This window comes from Tamandua tetradactyla, chromosome 7, assembly GCF_023851605.1.
Source record: "Tamandua tetradactyla isolate mTamTet1 chromosome 7, mTamTet1.pri, whole genome shotgun sequence".
Classification (NCBI taxonomy): domain Eukaryota; kingdom Metazoa; phylum Chordata; class Mammalia; order Pilosa; family Myrmecophagidae; genus Tamandua; species Tamandua tetradactyla.
The window spans coordinates 50,976,705-50,989,982 of NC_135333.1; the positions used below are offsets into that span (position 1 = coordinate 50,976,705).

At 34.6% G+C, this 13,278-nt stretch overlaps 1 protein-coding gene across 5 annotated transcripts in view; it reads left to right on the top strand.

Moving 5' to 3' along the window:
* The window catches only part of UPF2 (UPF2 regulator of nonsense mediated mRNA decay), a 179,165-nt gene that overhangs the window by 51,928 nt on the left and 113,959 nt on the right, over nucleotides 1–13,278 (top strand). For all 5 annotated transcript variants that reach the window (XM_077169427.1, XM_077169431.1, XM_077169432.1 and 2 more), the window contains 2 exons: nucleotides 1,196–1,299; nucleotides 7,589–7,674. In XM_077169427.1, the coding sequence (XP_077025542.1) occupies nucleotides 1,196–1,299; nucleotides 7,589–7,674 (190 nt within the window). The remainder of the gene's footprint in view (nucleotides 1–1,195; nucleotides 1,300–7,588; nucleotides 7,675–13,278) is intronic.

Genomic DNA, 13,278 nt, shown 5'->3' on the forward strand with positions numbered 1-13,278 from the left:
TTGTCTAAGGATATAGTTCTTTAATTTGCTGTTCTGTTTCCAGGCCATCTTTTTTGGGAATTTGATTGAGAACAGTAACACTCCATATCCAATATTATGTGACTGTAAGCTTTAGTGATCATTTAAATTACAATATCTTAATTCTGAATATCTTAACAGATATTCTTTATTCTTCTAGCATTGTTCTCAGTTTATTTTATTCTGACATAGTCTTTACAAACTTAATATAAATATTTGAAAGTTATATTGAAATGGTGAGGGATAGAAAGATAACTGGAATATTAGTTCAACTGTGATACTTTTGTGTGTTTGTAATCAAATCATGTTTTGTATTTAGCTATAAACATAGTACATTGTTACTAAGTATTTCCTAACAAGTTTATTAGGACTCTTGGCTATAGGTGATAACATCTCAGTTCAAATTAGTTCAAGGAGGAAAGAGAATTTTTGGCTCTTGGAGGATAGAGCTGACCTCCAGGACTCTTAGCGTTTTGTTAGGTCTGTTGATATGTTTACTTCTTTCTGTGTACCTCCCCTGCCTTCTGTCAATGTTGCCTTTCTGGTGGCTTCATTTGTTCCTATTATAGATTCTCTTTCTCCATGTCAGGAAGGGATGCTGGGCATGGCTGGAGGCTGCCCAGGGCTTGAATCACACCAGCTTGTAACATCGGTGGAAAAGAGACTTTCTCTCTTACTGTCTGCCTGTAAATATCACAGATGGGCTCTTTGGCTAGTTCTATGTCATGCTCACTCTTGTGGCAAAGTGAAATGATGGTGTGCTCTACTCTGATTGGTAGCACTCACCCCCTATCAAAATCACATGGAAGGTGGGAGGTTTAGTTCCTTAAAAGCAAGGGTTGAGTGTGCTAGTAATTGAAGAACGTAGGGAAAGATATTTGACAGATGAAAATAACAGACATACTACAAAGCTATATACATTTAAGATAAAGCTTTTGCATCTAAAGCAGAATGTTTGCTTTTTTATAGTTGATATGTGAAAGACTAAAGTGACTTGGGCTTTGATTCTGCGGATACCCAAACTTTCTAGGTTAATATCTCAAAAATGCTTAGTTTTTTTATGCATAGGAAAATACCTCTAGATGATCTATTTTCCACATAAATTATAGTTGATTGTTATTTATTCTTGAATGGTCTCTTTTTTTTTTAACCTATTTAAAAAATAATTTTGTATTAGAACAAGAGGATGAAGAGGCCAGCACTGGATCTCATCTCAAGCTCATAGTAGATGCCTTCCTCCAGCAGTTGCCCAACTGTGTCAATCGAGATCTGATAGACAAGGTATGTTTATCTTTCTGTAATTGTCCTCAACACTTAGACTTTGTAAGGTGGCTCAAATTGGGAATGTCAGTAGTTTTCACGCTTTATTAGCTGTAGAAGGAACCATTTCCTCAAATTGAATCTTATATAGGACTGTAGTATAAGTACAGATAAAAATGGAGCCAGTTCATTAATGCTCTGGTTGAGGGTAGAACTAACTCCAGAATCCTATTGACTTAAAATCCTTCTCATGGGGACCCTATACCTTAGAAACTATTGTTTTAGATAAGAAGTTCCCAAAGTATGATATGTGGTTCCCTGGTGGTTTCTGAGGTACTTCCAGGAGCTCTACAAGAGTAAAATTCTTTTGATAATGCTAAGATGTTTTTGCCTCTTTTGCTGTTATTGACATCTGCAGAAGTGAAGGCAGTTAAAACTGCTGGCATTTTAGCACGAATCAAAATGCTCTGGTAGTCATTGTATTCTTCAGCGCCATTCATTTGCAGTTTTAAACCATATGCCAGTTTTACTTAAGAATCTCCTTCATGAGTCAAAAAAATTAGTGATTTTATTACATTTCTTCCCTTGACTACATATCCTATTTGCAGAATGCAAAGTACACATAAATCATTTCTGCTCTCTCAAGGTTGTCTCAAGGAAAAGCACTTGTGTGATTGTTACAAGCTTAAGTAGTCACTTTTTCTATAATTGTAAGAACTGATAGACAAAGTTGAGTATTTGGTAGACATTTTTCTAAAATGAACAAAGTGAGCCTATCACTTCAAAGTAAACAACTGGAAGAATTATCAGTGGCCAAACTTCAGTTTTCAGTGAAGATTAGAGTTCTGGAAAACTTATATCCATCACTGTAAGCTTGACAACTTCCCAACACTTTTCTGAAGAGGCATTATTGATAAGCCTTTTCTGATGAGATTGGTGGTAATGTTAAAGAGTGTAATTGTTTAACTCATATATATATTTGGAAGCCCTGTATAGCTCAGTAAACTGATATTTCCAAATAATTAGTATACAGGGTTACAAAATGAGGAGTGGGTATTAAAAGATTGATTCAAAGTGCAAAATAGACCATGGATTTTAATTTAACAGAGCATGAAAACTTTATTGATATGGTTTCAGAGTCCACATTGCAACTAATCCTTAAGAAAATATACCTTCCTTTTTTTTTCTCTTTTTAACTGTACAATATATAGCATGTGCAAAAAAGCAATAAATTTCAAAGTACCTTGTAACAGATAGTTAACGAGTTTGGTACTGGTTACTGTTCTATAATTTTAGGTTTTTCCTTCTAGCTGCTCTAAGATACTAGAGACTAAAATAAATATCAATATAATGGTTCAGCAGTCATACTCATTTGTTATACCCCATCTTCTCTGTTAAAACTCCTTCTTCTCCTTTTATCTTTTCCCCAATTTTTAGGGGTATTTGGACTCTGCCCACTTTAACTTAGTCATATTGGAAAGGGGTTTTGAAAATTTGGATGGGGGATGGAGCTAGTTGGTGTTCTTGAAGAGCGTGGCCTCTGAGTTTCAGTACTTACCTAGCCTAGGACCCCATGTAGAGGTTGTAGGTTTCTGGAAAGTAATCTTAGCAAGTTTTTGTAGACTCTCAGATAGAGCCTTAGGTGTTCTTTAGGGTTAACAGGAATGATTTCAGTTGGAGGTTGGCAAACTGGTAATTAGCAATTATAGGTGAAGCTTGCATAAGAGTAGCCTCCAAAATAACCTCTTGACTCTGAACTCTCTTAGCCACTGATATGCCTTGTTTTTCTAATAGGCTAATAGAAAAATAGACATAATATGTATGAAGCCAAATTTTCTTCATATATTCATCCAAAACAACACATTGCAATGGATCAAAAGTGTAAAGAGATGTGAGATCCAGCTGTCTTCTAAAACCGTACCACTCTTCTCACTAAATTTTTTTCATTTTTGAAAAATTTATTTTTCATAGAATATTAAGTAACAGGTTTATTGCTACTTTTAAATTATTATTTTATAAAAATTTCTCAGTTTTAATTTCTAATGCAGTAAGTATTGATAGATGTAACCCACATAAACAAAGCTCTTTAGGGTCCTCAGTAATTTTTAAGGGTGTAAGGGACACTTGAGGCCAAAAGTTTAGAAACTTTGCTTTTCTTTGGTCACAATGTAAGGTAATCTTTTTCTGTTCTTCATAATGCGTTGAGGGTCTCCTACAGAGAACTGCAGAAATCAAGTTATTTTTCTACTTTCAATCTTTTTAGTTCTTCATCCCATATTTAGTTGTATTTCAGTGACTATTTTGGTGATCAGATAGACTTGAAACAATCCAATTTGGCTTACTTTGGGAGTGTTTAGGTCATTGTGCAGTTTTAAAAACCCAGTAATTGAAAAATTTATTTCTGCTTGCTTAAGAGAGATTTTTTTCTCTCTCTCCTGTGAGGCAGAATTCAAAGTAATTGCTTGATTACTTTTCTGAGCTTTGGATATGACTGCTCTGTCCCCTGATTAATTTTCTACATTTATTGAATATGGACAAGGATGAAGGAGATATCCTGTTCTATCCCAACCCCCTATTTTGATTCCTATCCTAAAAGTTGAAGGTAAGAAGGCTCTTACTGATTTTGTATCCTAGTAGTATTATTGTTATGATATGAGATCATACCATAGAACTGTATCCCCTAGTGTCTAGCTCGATAATAAGAGCTGTTGCCAGTACTGAACACAAATTAAATTTGTTAGCTCTCTGAGGGCCAGATGAAAAATAGGGAGCCACTGCCTTCCTTTTGGGAACCCTATGGGTTCCTCCAGGAGTCAGCTATCTCTTGAAAGGAGTTTCTGCCATATATATTAGCAAAGATCCAAATGGCTTTACAGGGGAAAGTATTTGGGAAAAAAAAAAACCTAAGAGTTCTTTGAATTCAATAATTGTGTAGCTGCAAATAACTTTTAAGTCAAACTTTTAACAACAACAGTGAAAAAATTGTAAAACCAAATTGTTCTCAGAATCGTCTGATCCTAGCCCCTCATTTTATGGATGAGCAGTTAAAATACTTTCCCAAGATTGAATAGGCTAGATCTTAGTAAGATGTGGATATCTTATTTTATCTGTGTATATAGACTGTGACATGATTACTCTTTCCATTTCAAGCTCTCTGATTATTTTCTATATATTCTGTGAATCCATGAATTCATCTGTTGTTAAAATGAGGATTGGCTGGCCTTTTTTTTTCTTTTTTTAAAGCCATCTCTTTTAATTTCTACTAAAGGGATAAAAGAATTTGTTTAAGTTTATTGTGTTACTGCCCTTAAGATTTTTTATGGTATTCCAAATATCAGCTCTTTTCTTCTAGTAGTTAGAAGAAGTAAATATTAAACTTTTAAAAATAAAATTGTGTATGAAGTTAGAGAGTATGAAACTCCTCTATACCATTTTTATGTAAGTAAGCATTTTAAAATTGTATATACATGACATGCAGTCTTTGACTGGGTATGAATGTTTCTCTCATTTAATATAAGGGCAGATAATTTGGGTAGGGCCTAAGTGAATATTTTCCTAGATTTTAATTCCTTAAGGGATAAGTCTGAGGGAATGAATCGATCCTTTTCTTACCTGAATCAAAAGTGTTTTGTTTCGGTATTTACAAAAGAGGAAAAACCCAAATTTTACTTGATCCTGCCAGACAGTCTAATCTTTTTCTTAAATATTTAATTGAGTCAAGGACTCATTTGTGGCCTCCAGCTGTTGTATTGTACATTGTTATTTTGAAATCAGCTGACTGAAAATGTGTACTCCCATGTTAAAATGAAATGGAGGGCTACCTGTGTTTATCTGTTCCCAAGGCACTGCAGCACCCCTTGCTGGGCTCCTCTGGAGTCTGTCACCCCCTTGCAGGGCTTTTCAGTAAACTGTTTTTGTGTTTTGTGTTTATAGTTTTTTTTTCTCAAGCAGTTCAGTTTTAGCTTTTCAGTTTTTAACATGAATACATTTTCCATTTCAAGTTCTCTAATTGTTTTTCCTATGTATTCCATATAATGCAAAATGAACATTCTTTTTTTGGTAATTCTCTGGTCAGTGTCATTCATTGTAATGCCTTTTTTTCTTCAGGCACTTGACAGAAGTATTTATTTTTACTTAATAAAATGAAATTAAAAAATGACTGTTGAATTGTCTTTCATTGATCTGAAACGGTTTTTTTTTTTTTTTTTTTACATGGGCAGGCACCGGGAATCAAACCCCGGTTTCTGGCATGGCAGGCAAGGTACTCTGCTTGCTAAGTCACCTGATCTGAAATGTTAGAGATGCATTTTCTAAAAAATGTCTTACTGAGTTCTCAAGGGGCATTTATGACGCATACTGACAGACACCACTATGGTGGTAGTGGAGTGCGAAATGGGGGTTCCTTTGCTTCCATTTCTTACCATATGGCTGGAATTAATTAAGTTGAAGAGTTAATATACATATAAAGCTGATTTTTTTCTTTTTAATTCCCTTAAATTTGTTAATTCTGTATTTTTTCCCACTCGTTGTAGTCTTTTATTCACATTTTTGTTGAACTTCTATCAAGCTTTTACATGCCTTTACTAACTCATAGTCTATGGATAGTTTTGAACTGTAGTTTGTTTTTGAACATCAGAGTGTTTTGTTTTGGTTTTGCTTCTAACTTGCCTTTGACTGTTGAGGTGTTGTATTTTCTACCTTTGTAAGATTCATTTAGACAGATTCTACAAAATACTTATATATTTTAAAGGATAATGGTCCAAAAATATTTACTGAATACATTTTATTTTTAGTCTGTTTCCTAATTTTTGTAGTACCATAGGACATTATTGGTAATTTTTAAATTTTCTTAATATTTTATTTCTCAGAAATGTTGTCTTGAGTATTGTTTCTATGCATATGAAGTTCTCCAATATAAACTAATAACCTGTTTCCTTTTCTGAGTAGAAAGTTGCTACTTTTATCCCAAAATAGATGTCATTTATTTGTGACTCTGTCTTATTAGTAGTTATATGAGACCATTTATTGCTATTTTTAGAACCAGAAGTTTAAATGCTTCATCTGGGCGAATTGCTTAAATTTCCTTTAATATATTTTTCTATTTCTAATTACCTGGAAATAAGTGTTAATGTTATAACCAAAAAGATGTTATTACATGGTAATAGTAGAAAGGTTTTATAAGACATCAATTTTACTCTCTTGACAAATATTCATGTGAAGGTTCAGTTGTGATGAATACTTTCAGTGTGAATAAAGTTATCTGGTTTTAAATCTAATTAACATAAATTATGCTATTTCCTCAAATGTTTTAATCAGATGAGAGGAGTTTTAATGCATCACTGTCTACTAGTGAAGAGTAGAAATTCTTTACAAATCAGGAAAGTCTGAAAATCTTATTTATGTCTGATCTTTAAACCACCAAAGGCTTGATATTAATGATAAAATAATTATGTGAACCTGTGAAAGGAACATATTTGAGATACCTAAAGGTTATTTGACAATAGTTTATTCCCTTTTAAAGTATAACTTAAACTTGTTTTCTCAAACTAAGCATACCAACATCCTTTTAACATTCATTTAATATATATACTTGTATTTTTAAAATAGCGGCTACTCATATTTTAGTTTTCCCAAGACTTATACCTTTCCTACACTTTGTTTTATACTTAATATTAGATGATTGACATTGATAGACATTACTGTTAGGTATGTTGCTAAACTAAATAATAATTGTAAATACACATTATCTGTAGTCCTGTGATGCAGTTTTTTTAGTTTGAGTTGCCAGACCTGATTGTCAACACTGAACCTTTTTAGTCAATGTTTGACATGCCTTCTTTTTATAGGTTCTTATAAATAACCTGTGAGTATCTCTCATCTAATTAATTTTTATTCTTTTTTTGTTGTCCTTATTAGCGTTAGTAATTTTGTTGGCTCATGGTAAATATTCTTGTTACTTTATAGTTCTATCAGGAAACTTTCCAGATTTAAATGACTTTGATGAGGCCAAAGGCAGTGATCGCATTTTTCATATAATTATGGTAGGTCTTCAAGCTCCCCACTTGAAGTTCTTTTCTGATTCTAGATTGTGATAAAAAAATGTATGAAGTATATATTTTTAGATATATAAGGAGAGAGGACTTTAAGCCTACTTATCTTGTAGTTTGGGTTATGCTTATAATAATAGTGTTTTAAAACCATTTTGAAATGTTTAGGAACAAGTAGAAGTTGATTATAGTAGTCAGGGTTCTATTTTCAGTAGCTAAATCAAGGACTTTTAAGAAAAAAAGTTTTGCTTTCTCTCTTATAGGCAGCAATGGATTTTTGCATGAACATGAATACGAAAGCAAACAGGAAGAAATTGGTACGGGCACTCTTCATAGTTCCTAGACAAAGGTAAATATTAAAAAAAGAGAGAATAATTTAGTTTTTTTACTCTATAGTAATGGCTGTAAAATCAAAGTTCTCATTTTGTTATCTCTTTAAATTTCACTTTTCTTTAGAATTTTTCAACCGAACAGGCATCAACTCTCTTATTTGCTACAATTTGTTTTCAGTTGATTTTCTTTTTTCTGTTAACATATGACATAGTCTGTACCTCAACTTTTTCATATGTCCCAATAATGTCTTTTGAGGGCCTTTTCTCCCTTCTTTTTAAATGTGGAAACCTAGTCAGCATGAACTTTCCCTTCTCACCCATTCCCAAATATACAATTCAGTGGGATTAATTACACTCATGCTTTGATACCCTTACTGCCATTCATTACCAGAACTTTCCTGTCACCCCAAACAGAAACTCTGTACCTATTATGCATTAATTCCCTATGCTGCCCCTGCAACTTGTACTCTACTTTCTATCTTTATGAATTTGCATACTCTACTTGTATCATAGAAGTGGAATCATTTACTATCTGTCCTTCTGTATCTGGTTTATTTCACTCAGTGTGATGTCTTCATGGTTCACCCATATAGCAGTGTGCTCATAACCTCACTCCTCTCCAGGGCATTTGTTATCTATCAGCAGATAAACAGAATGTGGTGTATACATGTTCTAGTTTGCTAGCTGCTGGAATGCAATATACCAGAAACAGAATGGCTTTTAAAAAGGGGAATTTAATGAGTAGCTAGTTTACAGTTCTTAGGCCAAGAAAATGTCCCAGTTAAAGGAAGTCTATAGAAATGTCTCATCAAAGGCATCCAGGGAAAGATACCTTGGTTCAAGAAGGCCGATGAAGTTCAAGGTCTCTCTCTCAAGTGAGAAGGCACATGGCGAACACAGTCACAGTTTCTCTCTCATCTGGAAAGGCACATGGTGAACACGGTCAGTGTTCCTCTCTCATCTGGAAGGGCACATAGTAGACACGGCATCATCTGCTAGCGTCTTCTGGCTTCAGGTTTCATGAAGCTCCCTGGGAAGCATTTTCCTTCTTCATCACCAAAGGTCTCTGGCTCATGGACTCTGCTTCATGGTGCTGTAGCATTCTGTGCTCTTTCTGAATCTCCTTCATTCTCCAGAATGTTTCCTTTTTTATAGGACACCAGAAACTTATCAAGACCCACCCAAATAGGTGGACACATGTCGTCACCTAATCCAGCTTAACAACCACTCTTGATTAAATCACATCTCCAAGGAGATGATCTGATTACAGTTTCAAACATACAGTATTGAATAAAGAATGGGGTTTTGATTAAAACATGGCTTTTCTAGGGGGCATACATCCTTTCAAACCAGCACAATACACATAGCGGAATATTGTTCAGCCCTGTTTTCAGTTTCCAGGCATAATACTAGAAGTGGGATTGCCGGGTGAAATCACCGTTCAGTGTCCATACTTCCTACAGAACGAACTGTTTTCCACAGCAGGCACAGCATTCACATTCCCACCAACGATGTGCTGAGCTTCCCATTTCTTTGCAGCATCACCACCATTTGTTACTTTCCATTTTTTACTCATAGCTATCCTAGTGTGTGAGACGTGGTAACCCATTGTGGCTTTGACTTGCATTTCTTTTTGTTTTTCTTAAATATTTTTATTGAGATATCATCATATACAGTCCATCCAAAGTATACAATCAGTTGCTCACAATATTATCACATAGTTGTGTATGCATCACCATGATCATTTTTTGAACATTTACATCATTCCTGAAGAAGAAATGAAAAGAAAAAAGAAAACACCCATACATGCCATAGCCCTTGCCCCCCCCATGACCACTAGTATTTCAGTCTATCCAATTTTCTTATTACCCCTTATCCCCTCCATTATTTATATATTTTTATCCTTATTTTTTTTACTTATCTGTCCATACACTGGATAAAAGGAGCATCAGAAACAAGGTTTTCATAATCACACATCACATTGTAAAATCTGTATAGTTACACAATCCTCTTCAAGAATCAAGGCTACTAGAATGCAGTTCAGCAGTTTCAGGTACTTCCAGTCAATCCAGTATATCAGAAACTGTCTATATAAAAATAACCTCCAGGATAACCTCTCAATCTGTTTGAAATCTCTCAGCCACTGAAACCTCATTTTGTCTCATTTCTCTCTTCCCTTTTTTGGTCAAGAAGGCTTTCTGAGTTCCATGATGCTGGGTCCCAGCTTGTCCCAGGTGACTTGCATTTCTTCAGTGGCCAGTGATATTGCACATCTTTTCATTTGCTGTTTGCCCATCTCTATATCCTTCTTGAAAAATGTCTATTCGAAACCCTGTTTTGCCCATTTTTTTAGTGAATCCTGTAGAAACCCTATTTTCTATGCATGTTTTTTCAGTATTCTCTTTGTGGTTACCATAGGGCTTAAATTTAACATCCTAAGTCTATAACAGTCTTATTTGGTTTGATACCAACTTAATTTAGCATACACACACTATGTTAGTATATTCCTCTCTCCCGACCTTCATGTAGTTCTTACCACAAATTACATATTTATATAAGTCCAAAACCATTGGGTTTATCATCACTTTTTATGCATTTGCAGTTTAGATCCTGTAGGAAGTAGAAAGTGGAGTTACAAACTCAAAATACAGTGTATTTACCCATGTCATTACTTTTACTAAAGCTCTTTATTGTTTCATGCGAATTCATTCTGTTGTCTAGTATCCTTTCCTTTCCACCTGAAGATCTCCCTTTAGCATTTCTTGTGGTGACAACCTCCTCGGCCTTTATCTGGGAATGTCTTAACCCTCCTTTATTACTTATTTCTTTAACCTATCTATGTTAGAGTAATTGTAGGTTGAGAAATCACGCAGAAAGTACTAAGTTCCCATATATCCATTGTAGAACTTTTCCTGTTCTTAACATTTTGCATTAATGTGGTACCTTTGTTAAATTGATAAAATAATATTATTATAATTACTGTAGTCCATGGTTTGCATTAGGCTTTACTGTGTTGTTTCTCATTTTTTTAATGCAGTTTTATTGAGATATATTCACACACCATACAAACCATCCAAAGTATACTATTACTCGCTTACAGTATAATCAAATAGTTGTGCACACAACCCCAAGATCAATTTTAGAACATTTCATTACTTCAGAAAAGAAACAAAAATATAAAAGGAAACCCAAATCCTCCCATATTATTGACCCATAGTATTATTGTAGTACATATATTATGGTTGATGAAAAGTATTAAAATATTACTGTTAACTATAGTCCATAGTTTGTAATAGGTACATTTCTTTTCCTATAAACCCCTGTATTATAACTCCTTGTAATAGAGTCATATATTTGTTCTAGTTCATGAAAGAACTTTTTAAATATGTACAGTTAATCATGGGCATTGTCCTCCACAAGTTTCACTGTGTTGTATATTCCCGTTTTAACATCCAATTTTCCTTCTAGTGAAATACATGACTCTAAACTTCCCCTTTCCACCACATTCACACACCATTCAGCACTGTTAATTATTCTCACAATAGTGCACTGTCATCACCTCTGTCCATTTCCTGATGTTTAAGTTCAAACTAGTTAAACATTCTGCGCACATCTAAACAACCACTCCCCATTCTTTAGCCATATTCTATATCCTGGTAATGTGTCATCTATATTTTTTATGTCTGTAAGTTTACATGTTATCATTAGTTTATATCAGTGAGTTCATATAATATTTGTCCTTTTGTGTCTGACTTATTGCACTTAATGTAATGTCCTTAGGGTTCATCTGTGTTTTCACATGATTCAGGACTTCATTCTTTCTTACTGCTGAATAATATTCCTATTGTATATATATAGCATATTTTGTTTACCCATTCATCTGTTGATGGACACTTGGGTTGTTTCCATCTTTTGGCAGTAATGAGTATGCAGATGTATTTTTGTGTCCCTGCTTTCAGATCTCTGTATATCCTGAGTATTGGAATTGCTGGATTGTAAGGCAACTCTATATTAACTTCTTGAGGAACTACCAAACTGTCCTCCACAGCGGCTGTAGCATTTTACATTCTCACCAGCAGTGAATAAGTGTTCCTATTTCTCCCCATCCTTGCTAATACTAGTAGTTTCCTGTTTGTTTAATAGCAGCCATTCTTACAGGTGTGAGATGATATCTCGTGGTTTTGATTTCCATTTCCCTAATAGCCAGTGAAACTGAGCATCTTTTCATGTGTTTTTTTAGCCAGCTGTATTTCTTCTTTGGAAAAATGTCTATTCATGTCTTATGCCCATTTTTTAAAAAAATATTTTTATTGGCAAATTTTCACACACATCAAGTCCATACATGATATACCATTAATGGCCAACAGTATCACCACATACTTGTGTATTCATCACCATGATCATTTTTTAACACATTTGCATCACTCTAGAGAAAGAAATAAAAAGATAAAAAATTCATACATCTCATATCTCTGTCCCTCTCTCTCATTGACCACTGGTATTTCATCTACCCAATTTATTTTACCTACTATCCCCCCTATTATTTATGTTTTTACCTATATTTTTTTACTCATCTGCCCATACTCTGGATAAAAGAAAGATAAAAACAAGGTTTTCACAATCACATGGTCACATTGCAAAAGCTCTATCGTTACATAATCATATTCAACAATCAGGGCTACTGAAACACAGCTCAGCAGTTTTGAAGTACTTCCCTCTGTCCACTCCAATACAGCATAAACTAAAAAGGAATATCTACATAATGCACAATAACCTCCAGAATAACCTCTCAACTCTGAAATCTCTCAGCCACTGAAGCTTTTTTTTGTCTCATTTTTCTCCTCTTCTTTTGGTCAAGAAGGCTTTCTCAATCCCATGATGCCAGGCCCTGGCTCATCCTGGGAGTTCTGTCCCATGTTGCCAGGGAGATTTATACCCCTGGGAGTCATGTCCCACGTAGCTGGGCAGAGGGCAGTAAGTTCACCTGCCAAGTTGGATTAGAGAGAGAGACCACATATGAGCAACAAAGGAGGTTCTCTGGGGGTGACTCTTAGGCATAATCATAAGTAGGCTTAGCCCGTCCTTTGTAGGAATAAGTTTCATAGGGGCAAACTCTATAAGATCGAGGGCTCAGCCTATTGATTTGGTTATACCAACTTCTTGTGAGAATATCAGAAGTTCTCCAGATGGGGAAGTTGAATATTTCTTCCTTTCTTCCCATTCCCCCAAGGGGACTTTGCAAATATTTTTTTAATTACTTCCCAAATTACTGTTGGATATATTGGGACATCACACTAACCAGGACAAACCAGCAAGATATCACACCCTATTCAAGATTCCATGTATGATGTTCACTAAACTGATCATACAAATTAAAATAGATAATGTGCTACCGCAAACATAAATTTCTTACCAAATAAACATTTTCCCTTTGGTCTCATACAGAAGTTGAACTTTTAAATTATGGACAATGTCATCGTTTACCATGTATTCTGACTTACCTTAGTCCTATCCACATCAGCTTCATTTATATCTCCAGTTGAAGCCTGATCCGTTTTTCAACTTTTTAAACAGTTCCTGTATGGGAGACTGCTGACTTTCATAACTTCAGAGCGCTAACT